This window comes from Agelaius tricolor, unplaced genomic scaffold (genome assembly GCF_023055355.1).
Source record: "Agelaius tricolor isolate 1412-34295 unplaced genomic scaffold, bAgeTri1.0.p SCAF_2, whole genome shotgun sequence".
Classification (NCBI taxonomy): Eukaryota; Metazoa; Chordata; class Aves; order Passeriformes; family Icteridae; genus Agelaius; species Agelaius tricolor.
This window is the reverse complement of record NW_027269262.1, coordinates 33493848-33520627: the sequence shown is the minus strand read 5'-3', so window position 1 is coordinate 33520627 and position 26780 is coordinate 33493848. Positions and strand designations below refer to the sequence as shown.

Sequence of the window (26780 nt, the reverse complement as noted above, 5' to 3'; positions counted from 1 at the left end):
TTAGAGTACCTATAATTTTGTTAGAAAACTTTCCAACATGAGATGCTGAATCCAAAATAAGGTTCCTGAGTTTTGAATGTCATTACAATCTAATCACTGTATTGCCTGAAGGAGTTACTTGCCTACAAGCCAGCAGTTATGACTAGATTACATAAAATATGTAGGAACAGAGGATATTCTGAGGAAGCACAAAAATTTATACTTTGTTTCTGGCAGAAGCTTATTTCCAGAGTTAAATGATATTGTAAATGAAGCAGGCTGTAAGAGAACATCAATGGCACAATAGCAGAAAAAGATGAATCTCCAAAAATTGAGAAGGAGTTCCACAGATTAAGAGAGATGACCAGTGTGGTCAAAATCATCATGCTGATTAAATGTCTGTGTTAACAAAGCAATTAGGAAAAGTGAGAGATGACAATGAAAAACAGGAGAAGCAGCAATCTATATAAAATAGATACTTTTGCCACTGTAAGAAATTCACATGGATATAACAGTTGATGGATATACTGAAATAGAAGAGAAAGACTGAATAACTAATGATCTCCTCCGTTTCACACTAACTGGATACTAGTAGGAATGCTTTGATGTAGAGAATAAAAATACATAATTTATCTTTTGAAAGATATTAAGAGATACTCTTCATGATTCTTCTTCACTCTTTAATTGCCTTGAATACATATTGAAAGGGAATGGGGGTAAGATTAATATGGAAGAATTTGACATTGATGCATTCCCCTTACAGAACAGCAACTTTCCACTCTTGTGCCTTTGAGGCCCACTGTCAAAGGCACAGGATATTATTGGCACTTTTAAACTAAACCACCAAAAGTTCAAACTGATTCCACTCCACAGCCTGGAGATCAAAGATGGACAGGCAGCCTCCAACCCATATTCAGACTGTCACTCAACAAAGGACTGCTGGAACACAGAGATTACCCACAGCGAGGCTTTCAATTTGAGAGGCTAAGGAATGGGTGCCTGCATTTGTCCTGCTAAGAATATCTGTTCAAAAAGCATTTTCCAAGTTGTGTCACCTAGCATACCTCAGTGAAAGTCCTTCAGGATGACATAAGACTTTGCAGACTAAAACAACTTGCTCCTTTCACAGATATAAAATGCTCCATTAAAAAATAATTAATTTTGTTACAATAAGAGATAATTTAATCAGCCAGCAGTTGAAGGCAGCTAATTGAGAACACAAATTCCCTTTCTGCCGCTGATCAAAACTAAATCGGAATTTGTAAAGATGGAGAAGGTAAAGTACCCGTTTTTTGATATGACATGGAAATAAGATATGTCACCTTCAGACTGAGACTTTTCTCAACCTCTATAATCTTCCCTATTTCACATTGTTGCAGGCTGTCAGTGACCTGATTTAACCAGTTAAGTAAAAAAGACACTATCATTATCAAAAGCATAGAGTAAGGAGAGTAGAGACTGAAGACACATTGAAAGAATCTGTTTCCTTCCCCTCCCTCACCACTACTGCAATTGCCTGAGTAGAAAATGCAATATGAAAATTTCCAGCACGTTATACTCTTGGCTTGTCGTTTCACTGTTTGATTTTGGCAACTTCTTATTGTAGAGGATGGAGAAGAGGCAGAAAAGAAAAATTCATCCAAACAGAGGAAAAGCAGTCACCCAGTAACTTGGAAATCAGGGGTAAAAGGCTTTCAGAATGGTTTTGCAGCCAGCAAGCCTCATATTGTATTTAGTCAGGAAAGTAATTTTTCTTTTAGTTATATTGTATTATTCTTCTTTCATCCCTATTTTCCCAAGAAAATGCAGTATCATCCTGCTTTTCTCTTGCATGTAAGAGAGTCATCAGTTTGCTGAACCTCATGACACCTGTGTAAATCAAATCAAATCAAATGTCCCTGCTAGGGTTAAGAGCTTTGTTTTCATGACTGCAGGCACAAGGACAGGGACAGAGCTTTGGAGTCAGACATCTAAATGAAAATCCTCTATTCAATAATACAATGTCAGGTTAGTTTTTGTCTCTATGCTGTTTTCCCTCTTCCTGACTGCAACATGAGATGACTTCATTATCATCATGATTTCATACAACAATTTATGTGAGTTTGATTTGATTCCTTGAGGTGAAGTCTCAAGTTTTGAGGGAGGACAGCTTTGTATTTTATCAGGCTGAATATTATTGCTCCACTTCTGAGAACCACAGATTTCTATCTTCTCCTTCTATTCAAGTTATGCTTTCAATCAGAGACACTTATGACAGTGGATCCTGAGGAGTGGAAGGATTTGTACTCTGTTTCCCTACTATCTTATACATGCTATATCTGCTGATTTGCAGATACACATATTGCTGTCACTATATGACATAACACTTTCACAAACAATATTTAGATTATTGCCAGTGCTGCTATACCATTTATAGTATAGCCTTGCCATAGTTCCCAGCCATGCTGTTGTGGGTTTTTCATCATTCAGCCAATCAAGATATAAAAACCTGACATAAAGGGCCATTTTTCCATGTGAGGATTTATCTAGTGCCCACAGGATACTAAGCCCAAGCAGTCAAGAACACCTTGATGAACTGGTATCATAAATAATGTTTAAGACATAGTCACAGCTATAGTGGTTGAACACAGAGAAATAAATGCTCTCTGGTGGCAATACTTCATACCATTCTATAATTGGACATATATATTGACAAATTCAGGAATTTAAAAGCTTTCTAATCACCCTTCCTCAGACTGAGCAACTTCATGAACAAATTGATTTCCAGATTGTATTAGGCAGAACTTGACTGCAAATCATAAGGTTTTTAGCACAATGAAACCCAGCTGTTTAAAACATCCTACATCATACAGAAATTCCATGTGACAAAATTAAAAAAAAAAAAAAAAAACAGAAAAAACAGAGTTCCAGCCACATACTTCATTTTAGGTCATGAACTAGGCCAATTTTAAGAGAGAGTGTTAAAGGCTAGTTTCAAGACTTCTGTTATTTTCTCCATTCTCCCCAGAGACACACTATTATTTGGTTTCCACAGAGGAATTGCTTTTTTATATCAGAAAAAAAATCCCAAAGCAGAAGGAAAAAATATCTGATCTGACAAGCATTGCAAACACAGTTAACAAGCTACTTTAATTATCCTCCTAAGATTTTCCCATTTGTACTCTGATCATCATCTTCTTCACAAACTTAATTATGCCTCATTGTTCTTGCTGCACTACTCTCAGTGAGTATTCCAGGTGGAAAAGAGGAGCCTGTTTGTAACTGTAACCTCAGGTAATTGTTTTGTATTTTTTTATTTTACTATAGAATGATTCAGAGTTTTTAAGAAAAAAAAAATATATGAAGGAGTATCTTTGGGCAATATGAACATTGAGTAGAAGGCTAGGGTATTTCCACATCAGAAAAGCAAAACTTGATGCGATCAGCCATCCATCTGAAAATTATCACTGGTCAGATGATTAAATAAATGAAGAAAATCATGCTGTTATCATCTGCATTTCAGAGATCAGTATTAATAAATTCTGATTCCTCAGCAAAGGAAACCTTTCCACAAACTTGACCTTTGAGAAAGTCAGAAAGAAGAACAACTAGGAATAAATGTGCTTCGTGAGTCAAATACTGAGATGTGAACCTAGTCACTATTTAGAATTTATGCACTTCCAGCACTTTTAAAGTGCATAGGAATTACTGTGTTCTGACTGAGAACAGACTGAGTAAATACCCTGAAGAACCATAATTTAAGCCGGACGAGTTTCTTCTAACTTTTCAAAAGTCCTAGGTTTGCCCCCCTACCATGCCTGAACTTGATTTCACCTAGGTTGCTTTTTGAGACACATTATTCTTATTTAATTAACCTACTGAGACACATGACTGCTGCCCCAAACTCACAAGCATTTTTGAATACAATGAAATGCCAAGCCTTAAAAGCTAGCACTATATACAAGTAACTAATCTTTACACATTAACCAGCCTTCAAAACTGAAACATTAAAATTCTAAGCTTTCAAAGCATCAAAGCTAAGTTTCTAATTTTTTTAAAAATCCAGAGACACAAGACAGCATTAGAATATATTCCATTCCATGCCTTACCTGAACCAAATTCCATCCCTTCAGAGATTCAGCAATTATAGAAGTAACTGTTGCACATACACCACCAAAAACCATCAGATGATTAGGTCCAAATTTTATTGCATCATAGAAGGCTTTGAGTCCTTTTGCATTGTCACACTAGAAAAAAAAAAGAGAGAGACAATATTCAATGTCACAAATAAATTTAATAAGAAATAAACTGCTGAGTAATTGGGCAAGGAAAAGAAAACAGGGGTTCCACAGATAAAAACATACAACCTAAACAGGAAAAATTAGAGCACTCTCTTCTGGACTCCTAATGAGCCATAGTAGAAGAACAGCAAAAATGCATCATTACAAAACCAGAACAAAACCATCACATAACCTCATTCTACAAAACCAGAATTTTGGTACCGCCATTTGACAAATAACAAAAAAGTCCAGTAGCAAATGGTTGACCAAAACATTCTCTCCATTTAGAGCCACCATTTCCCAAAGCAAAATTTGTAATGTAACACCGGATTGTCAGCAGGGCTTCCATAGTTGGAGGAAAGTTGGAGACTACTGATGGTCTCTGTAAAGAAAGTTCTATCTTTAAAGAAGACTCCTAAGGAGCATCAACTTACAGTCCAACCTCAGTATTCTGTGCAAAAAAATGTAGCAGAGAGCCTGTCATTTAGAAGGGTAGCACCAAGTCTTCAAAAGATAAAATATTCTTTTGAAGTGCTTAGGATTAATTGCTCTGCTCTCATAGCTCACACAGCTTTGAGTGTCAGGCTGGGCTAGATGACATTCTGAGGTCCTTCTAACCTGACCTGTTCTTGGCTTCCCTGATAATTAGTTTGATCATTATTTCAGGTGTAGAGGATTTTACTGTAAACTGAGACCAAGACTGAAAATTAAGAAAAAAAGCTCATGCTAATCAGTATTGTAAAAGATATATCAATCCTTGAATAAAGTAGTATTAATAATTCATAATAACCCTAATTCCTCAGCTTGCAATAGATTATTAATAAATTATGTGCCTGAAGGTTGAATTTGATTCCAAACCATACTGGAAGTCAGAAGTACCAACAGAATATAATAGCAGCTGCCACTGCTCCACTAACAGCCACTCCTATCTCTTTTTGAAACACAAGTTTTCTGCCCTCTTTTGCCTCCTCTGCAAAGTCTTCCTTGAATGTACTCTTTATAAGAACTATCACACACCAGCCTCCAGTATTTCATTACGACTATTCAATAAAACAGTTCATTTACTATCAGCATCCAAGTAGTAATTGTATTGCATTCTGCAGAGAGAATAAAGATTTTGACTAAGAAGTTTGGAAGCTTATATTAATCTCCTTACTGAATTAATATGCTAAAAGAAAATTATTATATTTGCATTCTATCTGCAAGAATAGAATTATTGCTCCCACTTATTCAAAATGATACAGATATTTAATGAATAGACTCTCTTAAATTGCATAATATAGCCCAATGCTTTCTTTCTTAATGCAGAAAAAAACCCCAAAACTTCTCAGTACAGCAGAGGCTCCCCTGTCAGTTTAATGTGCTGGTGACAAGCTCACATTGTGAGAGAATTAAGACTGTGATCATTGGAAGAAGCAGAATTCTCCATTCTTACTCCTTCACTCTCTACTTAAAGACTCTACTTTATTCCAAGTGCAACCAGAAGGCTCAGCTATTTCTTAAATCTAAATCCAGCCAAGGACACAGAGCTTTAGGTATCTGCACTTAATTCACATTTAGCCAAGTCTTTTCCCTCATCCACCTTATGGCATGAAGCTGCAGCAGAAGAGATTGCTGAACTGGTTTTCATACCAACTTAAAACAAGTTACTATAATTATTTTTATTTTTTTATTAGGTCACATTCAAAATGTATCACTAAGTAGCAGTTTGAAAAGAATATAAGCCATATATGAAATACAAATTATGTTAATAGTAAAATAACTGTCCAAAGTTGCAGCCTGTGAAGGGCCATGTAGAAGTTATGAATGAATAAATTATAAGGACTTATGGTATGTTATCTGAAGTAAAATCCACACTAAAACCCACCCTTACATCACAAAACATCTGATGCATTTTTAACTTCTATTTGCCTACAAAATGTTTCTCACTGCAGTAAACTTCAGGAATTATGGGTTGAATTAGGTCAGCTTGCTGGGAAGTCCAGAATTGGTATAAGGTCTTTCTTTCTTATTTGATTTTTCATGGTTATGAATATGCTAGCATGAGAACAACCCCTTTTCAATCACACAGCAATTCTCTTGGGAAGGTATGCCAAAATGTTTGCTCATCTCTCCCAAAGGGAAAGGCTCATGCTGCTGCAATATATCACTGATCAATCAAAACCTACAATAACACCTGGGCTTCTCTTCAATGGGATCCAGTTAAAAGGCTACCATGTTTTCACCTTTGTACTTTCCTCCTGACTAGTCTCAGCTCTCTCTCTTCTAGGCCACCATGAATAATCAGAGTAGACTCTGCCTATTCCTTGAGCAAAACTGTCCCAATAGTCTAAAGTATGTCTCAGAGACAAAGAACAAGAACTTTTAATACTGTGGCTGGCCATACTGGACAGAAATGAAAGGAAAAATGAGAAAGATGGGAGAAAGCAGACTTTCACATTTGTTTAATGTCACATTTCACAACATACACTGTGTATAACATTCTTCCCTGCAAGCAACAGAACAGTCTGTCACAAGCATTAAAGAATAAACATTCAGAGAAAAATAATAGCCCTACCAAGCCAGACAGACAAGCAGGAGAAAAGGTTTCTTCCTGCCTCTAGTCTGAGGAATGTATCCTTAGAGAGCTCCTGGAGCCCTGAGAACAACTGGATTTTTTCAGAAATCCCAGGTGGCCACCGCTGCTGCTCATGGCCTTCAATCCCCAAACCCTTCATATGTAACCATAAAAGAGAGCAGTGCTGTTGAAAGACAACAATCACTGAAATTCCCATCATATTGCCACCCAATGACTTCCTGAATTGTTGTCTCCAAGTGACTCCAACTAGGTCCAGGAAAAACCCTTTGCAGCAATCTACAAGACAACTCAAGACTGCATAAGAACAAAAATCCACATTAAAAAGCAAAAGCTAGAAAGTCCTGGCCACATGATGATGACAAGAAACTGATTGTCTTACTAATTGTAGCATGACTGACAGCAATGAAAGGGAAAGAATCCCTCATAAAAAGTCACAAACTTGTATCATGAGAAATATAATCTGAAGGAGCCAGCACTGCTTTTACCACCAAGTTTTGATATTTTGCCTGAATTGTCATCAACATGTCTACTTGACTGACCTGAATTCAGCCAGCTCACTTTCAAGCCATGTATAAAACAGGGCAGCTATGCTGGGCCCCTGAACTTGGCTGCATATTGAAACACTGACCATGGTTGCAATACATTTACCAAAACTAGAATTTCAAGTTTATGTGATTTGTCATTTATCACAATTTTCTTCAGGAGAAGGGGCTGAGAACTGCCTACCCCAAACACATTAATTGCTGTGCTTACTCTCAGCCAAAAGCCAGGAATAAGCAAAATATAAATAGCAAACATACATATTAATGAAATAATTACATTAAGTGTATCTCTTAGCACACTGACTTGATACAGACTACCTGGAAAATTCACAAGGGAAAATACAACCAAATCACTAAGCAAAGGTTTGTGAAGTGTCCTGCCTCTTGCTGTGACAAAGACAGCTTAATATCACAGCTGGCATCTGACAAAGTGTACATAGAACTGCCTATTTTAATTAGGAAAAATAGCCAGATGAACTGCTGCATAGGAGAAGAGTGAAAGGAATTTGTGGATTGTGGACCCTTCCTGAATCCTCTTCAGAGGCATGGCTGACAAATAAAAACTACAATCCTCCACTGAGAAAAGGATGTGAATACACAGGGAGGAAGAACTGCCTGAGGCGTTAGGGGTGCACACAAGCAAGAAACATTTCTGGAGAGAACAGCACAGCAGCTGAATACACAGGAGAGACCTCCCATCTACCCAAAGGCCCAAAGGCAGCTGGGAGAAAGGATGTCCCATGTGAAGGCCCACATCACTGAAGTCAGGAGAAGCAGCAGGACTGACCTGTGAGGGTTGTTGGCTGCCAGGAGGGCTGTCTGGCAGACAGTGAAAGAGACACCAGGATGTGCACTGAAATCCTCATGGCCATAAGCATAACACACTGCAAGTCCTTGGTGCACAGAATAGAAATTTGTGTGGCTCTCATACAATAAAAAGTTTTGCCAACTCCATAGCATTGAGAGGTTTGAGTAATTACAGGGTTAGCACAACAGCACATACTTGCAATTTAACTGATCTTGTTAGAGTTGCACAGCAGTGAGCATTGCAGAGACAGATACACTGGTCCCATGGTGATTATGTTTAGATTTCTAGCTGTTGGATAGCTCTGCTGAACTCTCAGCAAGCTGTATTCTGGCACAACTATACTTTTTCTGAGTAAAAGTAAACATGAGGAACTATTTTGGTGTCTATTGAGCTACTGACAATTGATGTTAGAGAGCCTTTATGAAAAGAGGGACTAACAAACAGCTGTCATCTGCATAATAAAATATCCAACTTTATCAAGAGATATCAGAGCTTTCAGCAGCAATCTGCCCTAAATGCTCATAAATATATTAAGAGACTTTGAACAAAAAGAACAAAGGTACGAAGCCTTATTCCTATCCTCTACAAAATCTTGCCTAGAAAGATCGACAACTATGTTACAACATCAGCTCAAATGGAACTCAGAGATGAAGAACACCAACAATTATTTTAATTTAATTTTCAATGACTTCTTTAAAGTCATCAATAAACACAGACAATTCAGTGAAGAACATATAGACAACTGCTCAGAGCAACAAAAAATGTCAATCAATTTGACAAACTCTGCCTGCTTTATACAGGCAGGGCATGCTTCCCCTAAGGTTCATCTGTGTTTTCAAGTACCTGCAATTTAGGTACTTTAAAAGCCAGCAATTATATTTTTGCATTTAATTGCTGTAGCTGGATTTTCTTTCCTTGAGTTTGTACGATTGCTCTTGGAACCTCCATTCTGACAACCACAGCATCTAGTGACAACATAATTATCCATTGAAAGAAAAAGCACTACTTTTCAATTGTTCTAGAACACTTCACACTGCGCAAAATAGGTGTGAAATGTCTTGCCGGAGGTTATTATGAATGTTAAAAGTTCTCAAATACATGAAATTAAATTGGACTAGTTCATAGATCAAAAAATCAATTCAAAGCTTCTTAATCGAGAGATGGCAGTTTTCTCATTAAACACTTGAATCACAGAATTTTGGTGGCCAGGATACTATTCTAGGGAAGCAAGACCAAAATCTCACCCTTTCCTGCTGGTGAATTGACAATGCCAAGTACTTGCATCAAGTCTGGTCTGAACTGCTGTAGCCATTCCCATGTTCTGCATTGGAAAAACAAGAGCAACTCCTTCCAGCAAGTACACTAAACTTCTCTGTCTTAAAACTGAAGTTAGCTCATCCCAAACAGTGGGCTTTTCTGTATGTGATTTCTCTATCATATTTTAATTTCACTAAAATAATGCAATCATATTTAGCAGTCATATTTGGTTTTGCTTTAGAAGGACTGGCAACAGCAGAGGAGGACTTAATCTATTCAGTGAAATATTTCCCAGTAAATTAACTCTCTTACCTTGACACCTCTTGACATACTTCTAGACTTTACCTAGCAACTTTTTAATCTGATTCTGCCTGCTGGACAGCTCACCAAGTGCTACCTCTAAGGCACTGGTGCTTGGCATCTCATTTAGCAGCTTATATGAAGCTGCCTTAGGAGACACCAGCCACTCCAATGACTGATCCCAAAGCAAGGGGGACCACTTGCTCCTCTGTCCCCTTATGTCCTAAGAGCCTGTCTAAACACCTTGTGAAGGCTCAGCTTCTTGCTCAATGACATTTTCTTTTTACTCAGTTCACTGTTTAGAACTGAGTCCACCAAGCAAGATAAACAAAGACTTCCTGTCTCTCCTTATAAGAGAAGTATATTTACTTTTCCCAACAATACCCTTTTTTATTATATGACTTATATTTTCAGTCTTGTTACTATTTCTTGAAGTATATAACATTTACACTGAATGATTCCAATTTAAGAACTCCAATATTAAATGAAATTGGGATGTAGCAAATAGATAAATCCTGTGTAATCAAAACTGACTCTGTCTATGTTTCCATCCTGATTAAACATGCAGTAGTATCAGATATTAATTTGACTTCCTCTTTTCAGAGTAAACTCGCATTCAGCTGGAAAGGTGAAGTCTTCTCTCAAACAAAAGTAAAGCTTTTCTCTGATGTGGAACTGTAACACACAGAGAAGTGCAGAAGAATATCAAGAAGCATTTTGTGTATTTATGATATAAGATCACTCCCTTTTAATAATGCAGCTATTGGTTGATGTGGCATGGTTTTAGTAGCAGAGGAGCAGCAGGGATGACTTCTGTGAGAAGACACCAGGAGTTGCCCCAGTTGCCCCCACATTTTTCCCCAGAACTGACTGCCAGTTCTGGCCAGCTCCAAAACTGCCCACTGCCCAAAGCTGAACCCATTCAGCTGATGAAACTCTGTGATAACACGTTTAATATAACAGGCAAAAAAGTCCCACTGTACAGCAGCTGTGAAAGAGGAACAAGGAAAAAAAAAAAAAATGAAAGCAACAGCCTTGTAGGTACCAAGGTCAGTGAGGAAGAAGGGACAGGAGATGCTCCAGCTGCTGCAGCCCATGGTGGGATAGCCTGGTGACCCCCTGCAGCCCATGGGGGTCCACAGTGAAGCAGAGATCCACAGCCTTTTTTTTCCTTCTTTTTTTCTTCTATCTGTACCACCAGTCCTGTGCAGGAGTTGTTCGAGAGCTATACAGCAATGGAATTCAGGTAACACTGACTAGGATGTAAGAAGTTGAGCAGGAATTCAAAACATAATTATCTTCTTGTGAATTGCTAAGAGAACGCTCACTTTTGGGCCTTAGAGTGATCCTATTGTGCAAAATGAGCAATTAGTCAGATCCTACAGTAGAAGTTCCCGAGCTTTGTTGGATTGTTCTGCAGTTGGACCTGCCATCTTACCTGAATCAAATTGGTGTTTGTTAGTTCAAATATTTCTAGACAAGAGGGGATTTTATAACATTCCTATTGTATTGGCTCACCCACAACATACAGTCCATTTTATTTAACTTACTCACTTCTGCATTAATCTAATAAGATATTACATTTAGAGATGTTTTTTAATTATCAGCATTGATTGAAATGGAAGGATGTTCCCAAAAATAATGTTCTCTTGAATTGGAATATCCTTAAAGCTGCTTGTGGATGTTCACATTCAGTTTTATGGTGTAAATATATAAAACGCAAAACTAATTCTTGGTACTGTAGTGGGGGTTTTTTTTCTGACATTCTGGTGCTCAAACACCTATCAGATATCTTTGAAAATTCAGTATTAACAGGGAGACTAACACCTTGCTTAATTCTTCCTCCCAACCTAACCTATACTTTCCATTGCCATTATGTTTTATAATAAGTGAAATAAGTGGAGTTATGGAAAAGCATAAAAATTGCAAAGGAACAGTAAAATAATATATCCAAACATATTTAGAAAACAAATAATATATTCTGGTTTTGAGAATAAGCCAGCTTTGCTTTCTCCAGCTATTCCAATTTTTACCAAGAAGTTCAACATTACAATGGTTTCTAACAAAACAAAGAATGATTTTATTTATTCAATAACAGAAAATATCTTCAGATTTTATTTTTATCAAAATACTTTTATAAATGCCCCTAGGTAATCATTTCTGGTTTTTGCATTTAAGTAACCTCAGAAGGTGTTAATTGCTTCAGACACTTGAACCCCAAGATCATTATCACTTAAATTTATTGTTGCAATCTACTGATTATTTTGTTGTCTCAGACATGTGCTGTAGTAGAATTACAAGGTATTTGCCAGCTGCTACTCAAGTAGAGACTGAGAGCTAAAGGAGACAATACTGGCAGGTTCAACACAGAGTCACTAATATCAATTCTTCAATTTTGTACTTGTCTCTTTTTTTTACTTCCTTTCATTATTACACTTTATTATTTATCATTACACTGCCAGAAAAAGCCTACGTTTTCATAATCACATTCTGCTGAAATATTTCTGTTAGACTTCCTTTCATTCACTCCCCAGCATTTTTAGAATATAAGGAAGAATTCAGAAAAGTGAAGAGATGTGTCATTTAAATATGACACTGGATTTTGTTTTCCACATCTAGAGTACGCAAGAGATAGGACTTTTCACAAGAACAATCAAAAATAATACATCACACTTCATTCTATGTTTTGCAAATAAATTTTCTGAAACTGTCTTTAAAGGTTTAGTTTCACCAGTTTTCTCCTTTCCTTATGTTTGCTACTCACTATGCACTCAGTTTTAATAGGACTGGGGTTTTTTTCCCCCCAGGTAATTTTGGAAATAAGAAAATCACCTTATCCAAGGAAGGGTACCATCTCTAAACTCTTAGTGTGTCTTTTCAGTACACTGAAAATTGTTACATACTAAAAATGTATGCAGCAGTGCTCTTTACAGAAAAAGACTGAAATAAGAGAATAAAAAAGGAGAAAAATCCAAATTTATAAATAAAAATCAAGAAGTTCTTGTAGGCGGAAGAAAATAGAGGTGCACTAGAGCAAAACATTTAAAGTACCAGTGATATACATGATAGACTGCCTGGCACCCCTCTCTGCAGTAATAAGCTGCAACTGAAACCAAGATAGGAATGCAAAGATATTTTGAAAGATCGCTTGCCCCTCAGCAAGCAGCAAGAAGCACTTGTAGGGGAAGTCTGCTGTATGAATTCTTTCTTTACCATGACCTACTTACTCATGGAAAAGGCTTTATTTTTATAAAAAAAGGGTAGGGGTGGGGCAAAAAGAAAAAGAAATCTTTCTTGATACTTTTCTGACATGAAATTAAAAATTATTCTGAGGGTGAAGAGATATGGAAAAAAAAAAACCAACCTCTTCAGCATCCTTCTGGTTAAGGGACATGTTGAAATAAAGTCTCCCTTGTGTGCCTCTGTCATACGGCAACAGGGCCCATGTCTCAGTGCTCACAACCACAGAAATTTCCAAATAAACATTCACCAGGGATGACAAGAGGCACAGATGACTCCAAGGCCCTTCAGAATTGTTCTTATAACTTCTGAAAGTCATTTACCTGGAAAATGTGAGACAATCTCTTAAGCTATCACAAGGATGTCTGTAGCATCCTTGAGAATATATTTGAATTTTAATAAAAGGTCCGAAAGCACCTGGCGTTTTTGGAAAATATGATGAAACTCTTCTACTTTAGAGGATTATATTCAACATCAAGAGTGCTTAGTGGTATGTGTAGCTCCCAGCATGACTTTTCTGAAGCAATACTGTTTGAAAGAGGTTCTTTTTGGTGTGTGTGGTTTTTTTTTTTTTTTTTAATTCCCCAACAAGAACTTTCAAAACACAGACAAAGAGCAGAATTAAAATACAGCTGACAAAGTAAGAGGCTAGAAAGGGCATAATGAATTAAGAATAGCAAAAAATAATTTTTTTGACTCAAAGGTCAAGAAAATCTGGTATAATAACCTCCATCACAAGTCCATGATTTTTAATTAAAATCTTTCTGTGATGTAAAACAGTTGAACTTTGTCCATAGTGAATGAAATTCTGCTAAGCTAATTTATCTAATGAGGAATAACGTGTGATCCTTTGGATAAACCACCATTAAGTTAGCCCATAAAAGCCAAATTAAATTCATGGTATGCTTTAATTTGGCTTGAATTAACATAGCATGAGACTACAATAATTCACCATTTTATAGAAGTCTTAGGCTGGAAATGGATAGAATACATATCAGCACAGTTAGCATCATATTCTTTTCCCCCCTTAATACCTGGCAAGAGAAAAAACATGGATAGAATAAAGTTTTATTTCAGCAGCTACACAGATGGGATGACATTCAGCCTGTCAGTAGGCACAATGCTTCACAGTCACAGTTTTGGGAGTATGAAAAACCCCCAAAATCCCAGTGCCAATTAGCAACCTTGCTAACAAAAACCTGAGGTGCCATGGACTTATCTGCAGTGGGGAATTGACTCAAAGTTGAGCCTAAGAGGCAAAGGAAAGAGAAGCATCAGCCCTGGAAGTATGGAGACACACTGGAATGGAAACCTATTCAAAATGGTTTCCAACTTCATTGGCTCTGTAGGCAAGGTATTACTTCAAGCCAAACTTAATTTGTTGTTTTCCTATCTAAAGGCTCTCCTTGATCTGAGTTTTATATTCCAGAAGAATAAGTGGTAGAGATTGGGGACCACTTCAAAAACTTGAAGTGGTGGATCTGTCTGATATCCTCTCACATTCACGCATGAACACTAAATTTCAATAGCTTTAAAGCTATAAAAGCAATATACTGCCTGCACACTGCAAATTGCAACATGATTAACAAACAGCTGCTCCTTTGCAAGATAAAGGGTAGCAGACTGACAAATAAATCCTTACCACTCACATTCAGCAGAGTAGTACAGGATTTCTACAAGCAGACTGACCAATGCTCTATTTCTTACAGCCCTTAATTAAGATTTTCTGTAAGTATTACTCACCTTGAAGTATTGACCCTTAGAGGTTCACTCCTTATGCTTCCCCCTCCCAAAAAAGGCCATGTGACATAAAAGTGAAGTAGATCTGAGCTGAGTGCAGGTGAAATGCCCACAAAGAGCACAACTCAAACCTGCAGTTGACTCCAAATCAACCACCCAGAAGTTTAAAAGCAAACATATCCAATGCAAGTCTGAAAATTGCAAACAAAATCCATACTAGAGGCTAAGGTCTGCTAGTGTGCCCATCTTAGCGTAATTAGGTCACCCTAATTCTCTTCCTTTAGTTTCTTAAATGTGTTGCATACTTGGGGCCCACTCACAACAAAATTTGTTCCTCATCTCCTTGCCTGCTTGCCACCCAAGATGAATGTAGGAGCCCATGAACTGTTTTGCCTCTGAGGGCACTATCCTCCTTCATAAGAAACCCCAACACGAACTCACTCCCGCAGACATGTCTTCACTGAACCAGGAATTCCTGAACCAGGAATTCCTGCTGGCTGCTAACCAGCTCTACAGAAATCTCACTGACACACCATGAAGAAGTTCCAAACTACCAAATCCTCTGTCATCTGCCCATTGTCTTCCCACTGTGGTTATATTTGAAACTTCCCTGACTGCTGCTATTACTTTGGCACATAATGCTCTGCTACCCCACAAGCAAAGCTTATATGCATGAGTAGAATTCATCCCTGTGTAAATTGACTTTTTTAACTTGCCTAAATGCCACTAAAAATGGCTTGACTAAACTCTAATAAACTATAAATGACTAAACTGCCTGAATCATCATAGTAGAAAATTCACTTACTAGTTCCATAACTGGATAGAGAAACATGTAAGTTTTCCCATCTGTCTATGGAGATAAGCCTGCCTTAAAATCTCCATGATATTGTCAGAATCATTCAGTCCTAAACTGCCCAGAGATAAAAAATAAATTTAAAAATCATGCAAATATCAAGTTCCTCAAGACAGTCTGCTTTCTTTTATACCATGTACTCCAACAGAGCTAAATTGCTTTAAGCTTGTACAGGGAACAGTGCAGATACTTGACATTCTTTTGCCAAACATGTACTAACTGTCACCCAGAATCTTAACAGGCTGAAATGGTATAAAATGCTAATAGAATGATTCTAATCATTCTGTCAAGCATGGCTGACACTACACTGTCAAGTGAAGAAAAGTACTTTGTACAGCCCTGGATCAATTTTATTTTTTTACTGTGGCATCATATAGGTAGAGGAAGTCATGTGAATGAGTTAAAATCTTCTTACAATTTTTTAGGAGATAAAATGAAGGAAAATGTGCAAGTCCTGACCAGGTGAAATATTATATTGACAATGACCTTGTCCAAGGAAACCACTCTCAAAATGAACCACTGCTATGAATACCTCATGGGATTTCAAATGTCTTACTCGATATGACACTCAGAGTGTCTCAAGGGGAGCAAAGGGGTTTCTATCATTAAAGTCTTCTAGTACAAAGTAGTGGTGCAGAAAAAGAGACCTAAAAAGGTTTTCTGTTGGTTTCTGGAAACTGCAAAAAATTGGGATCTGTGGAAGATGTTGGTGCAGGCACAAGACCTAGCTCAAAACCAGTAATGAGAATGTATTGTAGCAGGACTAGGATTTCAAAGCTTTGATGAAATGCAAGCAGAAACGCTCCAGTGCCACAGACCAGATGACACAGTGGAGCCAGGAAAAGCATTCTTTACTTAGGTTGTGGTCAGAAACATATCACCTGGCTGCCACCTTTCCACAGCCCAATTAGAAGAGTTTATGCAGATGGTTCCCAATTCAGGTAAAGCAAGTTGACAAATTACTACTAATATTTAGAGTTGTTTGAATATGACTGCTGACCTCACATTGAAATGGATGAGTTCACACCATCTCTTCCATTTTGTCAAAGCAGGATGTGTACTTACATGTTTGTGCCAGCATGTGCATGCAGGGACAAGGACAGAGGAGGACAATAGCCTTTCTGGTTGCCACAGATCTCCCTGCAGCCCTGGTTTGACTGGTATGCTTTGAGGGTGAAGGACAACACAGCAGTTAAAAGGAAATGCTCTTTTCAAACACTCCATATGTTAGCTTCAAGAATAGGATAGTTTGGCAGTAGAGTTCCATGTACTAATCTTAAAAAAAGAAATCCACAAGCAAAGAAACAAGCAAACAAAACCAAAACAAAACAAAAAAAAACACCTTCACATCAAACAAACTAATAAAGCCAAAACAAATCCACTCCAGCAAATGGAGCTGGAAGCACAAGTCAGCTTGCTGAGCTGAGAAGTATATGGTGACAAAATAACATCTCAGGTGCCAGTTCAAAAAAACATGGAGCAACCCATTCGTCTGGTGCAGTGGAGACTGTATTCCCTAGAAACTGTAAAACCAGTGGAAAAAAAAAGGGATAATTTTTCCCACTGCTCCCTATTAACAATGCTATATGCAAACCACTGGGAGACTGTGTGAGTACCCTCTTCTAATGTGTTCAAAATGTAGTTTAAGCTACTGTAGGAGTTGGAAGATAGGAGACTCCTACCCACAGCAAAGAAGAGGAGAGAGAGACAGGGATATGTATGAATCACAAATATTAACATGGATTTGGGTGGCATTGATGTGTTAGCATGCAAACATGACAGAGTTGAAAGGGGGAGAAAAGTGTCATGTCTCCCCTAACCACAAAGGCTTATTGACTGCTTTAAGCTCAGAATATTTCCACAGATATGCAGATATGACAAAACAAGTACACCTCCAGATTTCAGAACTCCTCATGCTTTAAATTAATGATGATAACATTACAGGAAGGAAACAGAAAATTTGTCCACTGCTTTCTCCATTGTGTTGTAACCATTTCTGTGAATTTCTTTTATTCATAAACTATGAGCAGTGTGTGTACAACCATAAACATTAGAAAAAATATGAACATAATTAATTAATTGAGATCACAATAGGAAACAAATTTAGGAAAATTAGACTACAAGAGTTATTTGCAGTGTTACTCAGAGAAATTGTTTCCCAAGTTTGCATTTTAATGTTCAAATCAACAAACAAAAGGCTTTACAGCACTTAATATTGGGTACACAGCGTACTGATAATCAACTTCTGAGTGCTGCATACTTCTGCTCTATGCCACAACATTTGGAAAAGAGATTAGCTTATCAAAACTTTTTAAAGTACTAGTTCCTCTTTTTGACTAGTTCCTGACAGTTGAAGAAACTCTTTGTAGTCTTGTTTTGATGTGTTTTCAACTTGTTTGTGCATTAATTCTACCAGGTGTACTAGGAGCAACTTATACTGGTAAGCCCTGTATTCCTCACTGAGTAGAAAGGATTCACCTTCTAATCCATGATTTATCATTGGTGATAAATTTGTACATGCACCTTGAAATGTCATTTGACAGTCTAGCTTGGCCTTTTCAAAAACATTTAGCAGCATTAGTTCCTGTACCTTCTCAAGTCCAGAAAATATTGGGTAAGTTTTTAATTACAAGTTCTTAGTGTCCAGCAAATAGGGTGCTGTGAGTCTAAATGCCATTTAATCAAAAATATGTAAAACAATATCACTAAGTTATGTAAGATCTATATAAATTAAGCTGATATGAAGTTTTAGTGCAGCATAACAGCAACCTTTAAGACAAAAAAATCATATTTTTATCAGCTATCTGCACTAAAAGTAGCACAATGGAAATAGTACTGCTTTCTATTTAGAAATAATAAATCAGAAGTGATTTTGGCACAGCTTTAATCTGTTATAAATAATTTAATTTCCTTCCATTTGTAAATAAACCCCATTTAAAACCTCACAGAGTTTCTGTAAGCCTTCTTATTAACATTACTCACTCTGTGACTTAACACTTTTAGAAAATATTAATAGTTAAATCTTCAAAAAGGTATTTCTTCTGTTTAAAGCACAATATTGATTTTTCATGGGATGATTCTTTCCTTTTACTACAAGTCACCAAAACATCAAGGCATCAAGGACCTGAGAAGAATATACCTTTTATTTCCACTTGATGATCTAGACAGAGGAACGCTTCTAATTTAACTCAAGTAGTTTCAGGACACCTTTAGCAAGAGAACAGAAGTGTGCCTTGTCCTGTCTATCTTGAGCCTGGCAGTTAAAAAAAGAATAATCTCTTCTGAGTGGCAAGACTGGACTACCTCAAGCTGAGAAGAGACACAAACAACAGGCTCTAAATATCAGCTAATGCTGTAAACACAAAGGTCAGAGTCAGCTAACCCTCTTGTTATGTTGAGTTCAACTCCTGCCAGCAAGTGTTTGTCAAACCTACCTTCCTTTTTGGACTTGAATCTAAAGGCACTTAACTCCTTGATGCCACTGATTTCTGAACAAATGAGTTTGGTGATATGCAAACATAAACCCCTCCTTTGGAGTCATTGATTAACTCTATAGGAAGCCAGCAAAATGGGTAACATTAGCTTGGAAAACTGCAATTAGTTACATGAATGATTCAAGAACTTCTTGCAAGAACAGAAAAAATGCAGAAGCTGAATGAGCTAAAAGGAACATCATGGCAACCCCAGGAACTGTGGGGCCAAGGGGAAGAAGACAGAGGCCAAGACTTCCCTTACCCAGCTCCCCAAAGGACACAGCTTTCTGCTTCAGGGAAGCTGCTGGAACAGCAAACTGAAGCCCTTTGCTCATGACTCATTTACCTGAGCTCAGCCAAGTCAAACTCATGTTTGCACCCAGGAGGGCTGTGCTGCCCTTCACCTACAAGCCAAAGGTTTGTGTTAACAGCACCCTCATGAATTTCATCAAGGCAAATCCAAAGTCTCACATGTAGGAGCAAAGAGCCCCGTGCAGCAGCTCAGGCTGGGGGCTGACAGGCCAAGCAGCTCCCCGAGACAGGAAAGGGGGAGTCTGGTGAACAAGAAGTTGAATGTGTGCCAGCAGTGGGGCTGTGCAGGAGTGGGTGCAGACTGCTCTGCACCAGCAGAAGCACAGCCAGCAGTTTCATGGGACAGACTATGCCCTTTTAGTCACCGTTGTAAAAGCTGCATTTCAAGCAGCCTGCTCATTTTTAAGCCTTTGGATAACACAGGAAATTCTGATGAACAGGAGAGAAACCAAGGAGAAACATCAAGAGGGTGATGGAGCATGTGATGCCTGAGGAACAGCTGGAGAAGCTGGGCTCCTTCAGCCTCGGGAAGGGAAGGCTACCAGGGCAGCCTTCTAGACCCTGATGGGGAACAAAAATGTAGGCAGACTCCTCTCACAGACATGCAATGGAAGAACAAGAGCCAACAGTCTCAAGCTGCAGCAAGACCAATTCTGATTGAAGAGGTACAAGGGCAAGTTGAGTGATCAAGGATTGGAACAAGTTAACTAGACAGCTTGGGAAAACCTCCATCCTTGGAAATTTTCAACACCTGACAGTTCAGTGCCCTGAGCAACCTGAGAAAGCTTCAAGATTGGCCACTTTGAGCAGGATGTTGGACCCAATGATCCCCTGAGGTCCTTTTCAAGCAAAATTAATCATGATATTTCAATAATAAGTTTTCACAAGAGCTGAAAGCAAAGCAAGACAGGCACAATCAGCCTCACAACATCATGTCTATTCATAGCAGTCTCCAATGCAGCATTTATTCCAGCCAACCCAACAGCAATTCCAGCATTAATTTAATAAGGTCTTTTTTTCAAGCAGTACCTATGAGCACTGAAAAGATAGGGTCTTCACCCCATTTTTGGAATGAAGCTGTGCAGATAAAACTTTTGAGCCTACAGTTTGTATCACACTTTCCATCATCAATAAGAATCATTTTGCAATGAGAAAGCAGAAAATTATTTTGGCTAGCATTTACTTAACACAGAAACTGGAATGTATATATAAAATGATTGAGAAAGAATGGTATCATTAATCTTCATATAACAACTACATTCTCCCTGGCTCTCATGAAAGAATTTATTTGAAACTTTATATTTTGCTTTTTAAATTACATTTCCATAATGGTTTGTTTTCAGTCACTATAAAGAGCATTATTTACAGGTTGTTGTGGTTAGTTAGACAATTGTTTTCCCTGTACTAATTTCACACTGTTTTGGCACAATTTTTCTAACTAGATGAATTTTAACTTGTCTAAAACCTTTTCTTAAAACACCATTTAGTCAAGCAAGCAATATCATCTTTCATTTTTACATACTTAGGTTCACCCAGCAACCTCTAACAGCTGAGGAAAAATACTATGACAATGTTTATTAACCCAGAAACACAGGATGTGTCACCTTTTGCCAAGGTCCCAGAATAATTCCTGGCAAGTCAGAGTTTATGAAAGCTCAGTGAAAGCTCTGGTTATAATATTCCTTGTAATAATTGAATTATTGAAACAGTATAACGATGTAAGGTATTTATAACTTATTGTAATTACAACTTCTCCTAGAAAACACCAGATTGTCTAGGCTATATTCCTGGAAAGAAGGCATCTGCTAATCTTGGTAAACAGAGCAGAAAAGTGGGATCTCATTTAGAATAAATATTCCTAATATCCATTCATTGCTTGTCTCAGGACTGTTCCTTGAACTGAGACCAGCCCCAGAAGTTGTCAGCACATGCTGCATCCTGTGGAAGCAAACCCTGGATGCCCATCACTCCCCAGCTGTGTGATGCACAGTGTTTCACTCTGGAGTTACTGCTAGTCAGGAGACAAGAGGAAAGCACTTAAATGCAATTCCCATTTTATTCTTACAATATTGTCTTTCAGATGAGAGCTGTATTCTATAAATCTGTGAAAATAGTGTTGGGAAGACTTAGGTTGGAGGTAACAAAATGGTTAGGAACAGAGAGACGCTAAAATTAGATCAGGTAAGAGACCCTGAACCAATCCTGGCAGACAAAAATGTCACTGAGTGAATCTGTGCTAAAACACTCTTCATCTAAATTGTGATTGTGAGCCCTTTAAGGACAAATCTCATTTGAATGACTCCCCTTAGGTAATCAAATAAAAAATTCTTCTGATTTCCTACCATCTGTTTAAAGTAGGAAGGGAAATAGCAGATGTCAGTTGTGTGTGCAAGAATGTACAGTCATGTAATGTTCCCATCTCTTCCCTGAGTACTCCTTAACCCTAGCACCCCTTCTGCCCTGAGACATCCCAATTACTTTCACTCCAATCCTTCTCCTTCACACTCTGTTGAAAATCTTTCTCCATTCCTGCCTTCTGCATACTCTTTCCCCAGGGCTAGGCTTACAGAGCCCAACTGAAAAAAAAGCATAATCATAATATTTTCTGATAAAGAGCAACAGACATAAATCTCTGCCCATGCAGCTCCTATATGCTTTCCTGTGCACCCTACAGCCTCCTGTGTACCCCAGCTCCCCTAACACTTGATCCCAAGCTCAGGCCTGTGTCTAACCCAAAACCCTTGGCACCTTATCAATACTTCTGTCCTGCTTTCCCAGTGACTACTGCCATCCCTCTTTGAAGAGTACAACCTGAGACATCTAAATAAGTAGAAACTAGTCATGTTACTGCAGCAGATGTACATGCAGGAAATATCCTCTGAGAAACCACATCTGTGATGGAATTTTGAGAACTTGTGAAATATTTTTGTAAGACAGCCTTGTCACACTGCTAATTTAGATTTCTAACAGACATCCAAATTTCTTTTACTGAGCGTTCTGTATCATTTTCACTTGGGAGAACATCATGTATGTTGCCTCATTACCGTATGCTCTGTTATTCAGTGCAGTTTACACAAGGCTTTTTCAGATCTAGCATTCTCAAATGTTGGCATTCAAACAGAAAGGAAGTGGTCCAACACACTGCAGTATCTGTATGAAAAATGTGTTTTTAAAGGTCTTTGAATTTGAATTTTTTTCGTATAAGGAGATGCAAAACAGGACATGCTACCTCTATTTTTTATATAATACTATCAGTATGATCTTCCCCCTTTTTTGTTTTCCACTGAACATCATTGGGATGTTGGGCCCAAATATTCATGACATTTGCATACTCTTGATTATTACACACCTGTAACCTGTGGATTTGACTGAAAAATTAGCAATACAAGGATCCTTAGGTTTGTCACCAGACTAGCATGATAGAGAACAGAAGCATGCAGCTGTTACCAGCTTCTGTTCAACTCTTCCCCATACCCCACAGTGTTCAACAAACATTCTAAGACCAGGGAGGGAGAGGAAGGAGAGAAGGAGAGGAAGAGAATCAATAACTAGCACTTTCTTGTGTGTTAGGAATAACCATCTTGCTATCACCCACGTACTGCAGGCAATAAAAAGTAAAAATTTAGTCATTCTTTATTAAAATGTTTAAAGATCTTAAGGAGTATGGCCAGTCAGCAGCTGTGCAGCAGAAGAGTGTGGTAAGACCAGCATGAAAACCCAGCCTGCTAAACTGCAGTGTGTGCATTCATTTGCCTGAATTATTCCCTATTACATTCCTGATCCTCATATTGACCTGTAGCTTGCCATAAGGCCAGTCATTTTATTTCTATATAGGCTCAGTTCAGGTAAAATCCAGTCCTTGTCTGTGAAGTGGATATGGTGGATTCAAAGTCCACAATGTGTAAGATCCTAATTCATGGCTTGACCCAACATTGTCATCAGCAAACTCTAGAACAAGCATTTTTCTGGGACCAGAGTAGAACAATTCTCAGTATGTTTAGTTAATTGTAGCGATTAATCACTGTCAGAGTTAAATTCCGTTCACACACACAAGAAAACAGTTCAGTTCTCTACCAGTTACTCTTAGTTCAGGTGGTAATGATTTGTGCTGGGCATTTAAAGCCTCTCCTTTCTAAAGATGATATTGTGTTGTCAGGAATTTGCACTCTGAATTGTTTAAGGTAGCAATAGAACCCATTCCAACCTACTGCATAACATCATTTATGAACAGTCAACAAACATTGGGGAGATTAGGTGCATCCAGACCCATAAATCTACTGATACTACTCAAAGCCCATGCTAAAATCTCTTCTGGTAAAACAAAAGAGTGAATGCAAGGGGAAATCACACATTACTGATGCTTGACATCTAAGTGATGAACAGACAATGAGAAGGTTGAAATACTGTCACTCACTTCTCCATTTAGCTGTCTTTGAGAAGGATGCTGTGAGGACACACTGAGCAGCCTAAGGAACACAAGAGAAGAACTCAGAAGACCAAATCTCACCATCAGAGCTACCACTCTGCCACCTCTGTACAAATTGGATATGCACAAGGAGTCAGCTGGGGCTGGGACAGCCTGCCCAACCAGAAAGCACCACCACAGCAAACAGAGGATACCACCCCCTTATCTGCCTTCCCTTAAATCATGAACACATGGGAACTGGCATCTGTATTCCTGCTCTCCCAGGTGTGATAAATTCTGCTACTTCTGCTGGTCTTGTGTCCAGCAACGTTCTCTGGGCTGAAAGACAGCAGTGTGCACTCACAGAAAAGAGGGTGAATCACATCTTGTGGTCCACCAAAAGGAGTGTGGCCAGCAGGTTGAGGGAGGTGACGTTCTACTCTGCTCTCATAACACCCCACCTGGTGATCCTCTGCACAGACAAGACACCTTTCCTTTGAGGACAAGCTGAGACAGTTGGGGTTGTTCAACCTGGAGAAGAAAAGGCCCCAGAGAGACCTCTAGCAATCTTCCAGTACTTTAAATAGGGCTTATAAGGAAGAGGAGGAGAGACTTTTACACAGCAGATAGTGATAGAAAAAAGAAGAATGGTTTTAAACTGAAAGAGTAGAGATTTAGATTAAATGTTAAGGAAGAAATTCATTACTCAGAGAGTGGTGAGGCACTGGAACAGGTTGCTCAGAAAAGCTGTGGATACCCCAGCCCTTCAAGTGTTCAAGACCTGGTTGGATGGGGCCCTGAGAAACCTGGGAAAGTGAGAGGTGTCCCTGCCCACGGGAGGGAGATTGGAACTAGATGACCTTTAAGGTCCATTCCAAACCATTCTATGATTCTCCTCCCAAGCACAAGGCCTTCCACAAAATTATGATGAGCCTGTGCTCAAGGGAGAAAACTAGAGTCAATCTAAATGCCCATACTTTTTAGGGTGAAAGTTATCATATATGTAAGCAGAGACTTTGATGTTTTATTGAGTCTTTCTTTAGAGTCTTGGCACTTGCTGAAAAGTATAAAGGTAGAGCAAGCAGAAAAAGCCTAAAACTGAGTTGTTATAACAATCCACATGCACTCTCCCCATCCCTGCCCTTAAGGCAGCTGAGAGTACAGCTTATCCCCATGACCAAAGCTGAGCCAGCACCTCACCGCTGATGAGAGCAAGAGGTGCTGACCTTCTGCTCCTGCCACCCTCTCACTAATGCTGCTTTTGACAGTCATTTGATCCCACAGTGAGTAGACTGAAATAATCAAAGAGCAGGAAAGTACTCAGGTGATTTCTTTCCTTCTGGTCAGTGAGTTAAGCCATCCTACCACGAAATCAGGAGCAAGCGGGCAGGGTAGGGGAGTATGCAGGGAAGGCACCAGAAATCTCCCTCTCTGCAGCAGCAACAAGGCCCTGGCTGGGCTGGCTGTGCTGTGAGCTCACTCTTGATCGTAGCTGCAGAGCTGCCTCCCCAGGGTGCTTTATGACAGAGGGCACATCATTGCATCCTCTGAGGCCTTACTCACACCTCTTCTCTTACTTGGTTGCTGATTTTCCATTCTTCCTGTCCTAGTTTCTTGATTTGTGTGCTCACACACATGCACAACCTTCAGCTTAAATTTGTAATAAAATAATCATCATCATCTGACTTTTCTAGCTATCCATGTATCTTCCCACTACATCTAGGTATCACTGTGAAGAAGGACATTGAATTCCACTTACATCTAGCTTGGCTAAAAGATGATTTAGCCTGTAGTTTTAACCAGACGCATGACTGCATGCACATCAAATGTGCAGTGGCTGGTAGCCATTAAAACTACAAACAAGAACAGGGATTCCTTTTTCTGGCAGCATTTTCAAAAATCTCATCTTGTGTCTAAGTTTGTAAATTACATTCTTGAATAGTTCATTATGAAAGCAGTTTCAGGAAGAGTTCTTTTAATATTACATATACATGCCAGAGCCTCCATTTCCTTACAGTGGTTATTTGCTACAGTTATTTCATTATCTTCAGAAGACTTGCTTCTAACTATATTAATTTAAGTAAGTTCAAAAGTAGGCCATGCAAACAAAATGAAATATGGCCAAAGTGCAAAAACTCTTTAATAGTCTCATTTAATTTGACATATAAAATAAATATGGATTTTATTCAGAGGTGTATTGTCATCTTTAAGACTGCTAATCCTAGAAGTCATTTTACTGAGTCTTTGGTTGGTGATTTTTAAGCAATAATTTATTTCAATTAAATGACAGCATCTTTTAATCACGGGAAGTGTCTTGGCAGACAAGCAATTCTGTCTTTGGAGCTTTCATACATTTATTCATCTGCCTAAATTTCCTAACACTTTGGAGTTCAGTTGAAGTTTCATTCTGAATTAATGAATTGGGGAAAGAAATCTGTTTCGTTACAACACACAAGAAATGAAACAAGGTGAATGTTAGGGGCAGTGAGAGTAACATGATAACTTGAAGCCTGAAAAAAAGCAGATGCAAACCCTTTGTAATCATTGGCCATCCACCTTCATGTGCCAGAGTCAAAATTATCCCACAATAGCTATGATTTTTATTTCAATGAAACCACAGATTTCTCTGAAAATTATACAGATGTCTTACAAAGCTGCTAGAGTCTTTCAAGCAAGCAAAGGCTTTAAATGCTGCAGATGCAGTTAAGAAGTATCTCTGTGCCTGGGAGATAATGTTTAATGTCACTTAGTCATCAAATCAGGAAAATAATGAAACCTGTACCTCTGCACCCACAGTGACCTGACCAGCCCTAACAGGGCTGGTGAACAGGCAAAGCTCTGCTCCCTGACATCAGGTGCTGCCAATGGCTGGGCCCTGCTGTAATACTGCATTTCTGAAATTTCTCTGCCCCATATGGTTGGGAAAACAACAACAACAACGCCTGGAGCTTTCTGATACTGCATTTTTCCCTGCTGTATTTTTCAACTTGGAAAGAGCCCTAATACCTCCACTTTCTATAAATGGATGTGTCTA

At 38.5% G+C, this 26780-nt stretch overlaps 1 protein-coding gene across 2 annotated transcripts in view; it reads right to left on the bottom strand.

Moving 5' to 3' along the window:
• The window catches only part of GABBR2 (gamma-aminobutyric acid type B receptor subunit 2), a 459095-nt gene that overhangs the window by 349830 nt on the left and 82485 nt on the right, over nt 1-26780 (bottom strand). For both annotated transcript variants that reach the window (XM_071455578.1, XM_071455586.1), the window contains exon 3: nt 4068-4205. In XM_071455578.1, coding sequence (XP_071311679.1) covers nt 4068-4205 — 138 coding nt within the window. The remainder of the gene's footprint in view (nt 1-4067; nt 4206-26780) is intronic.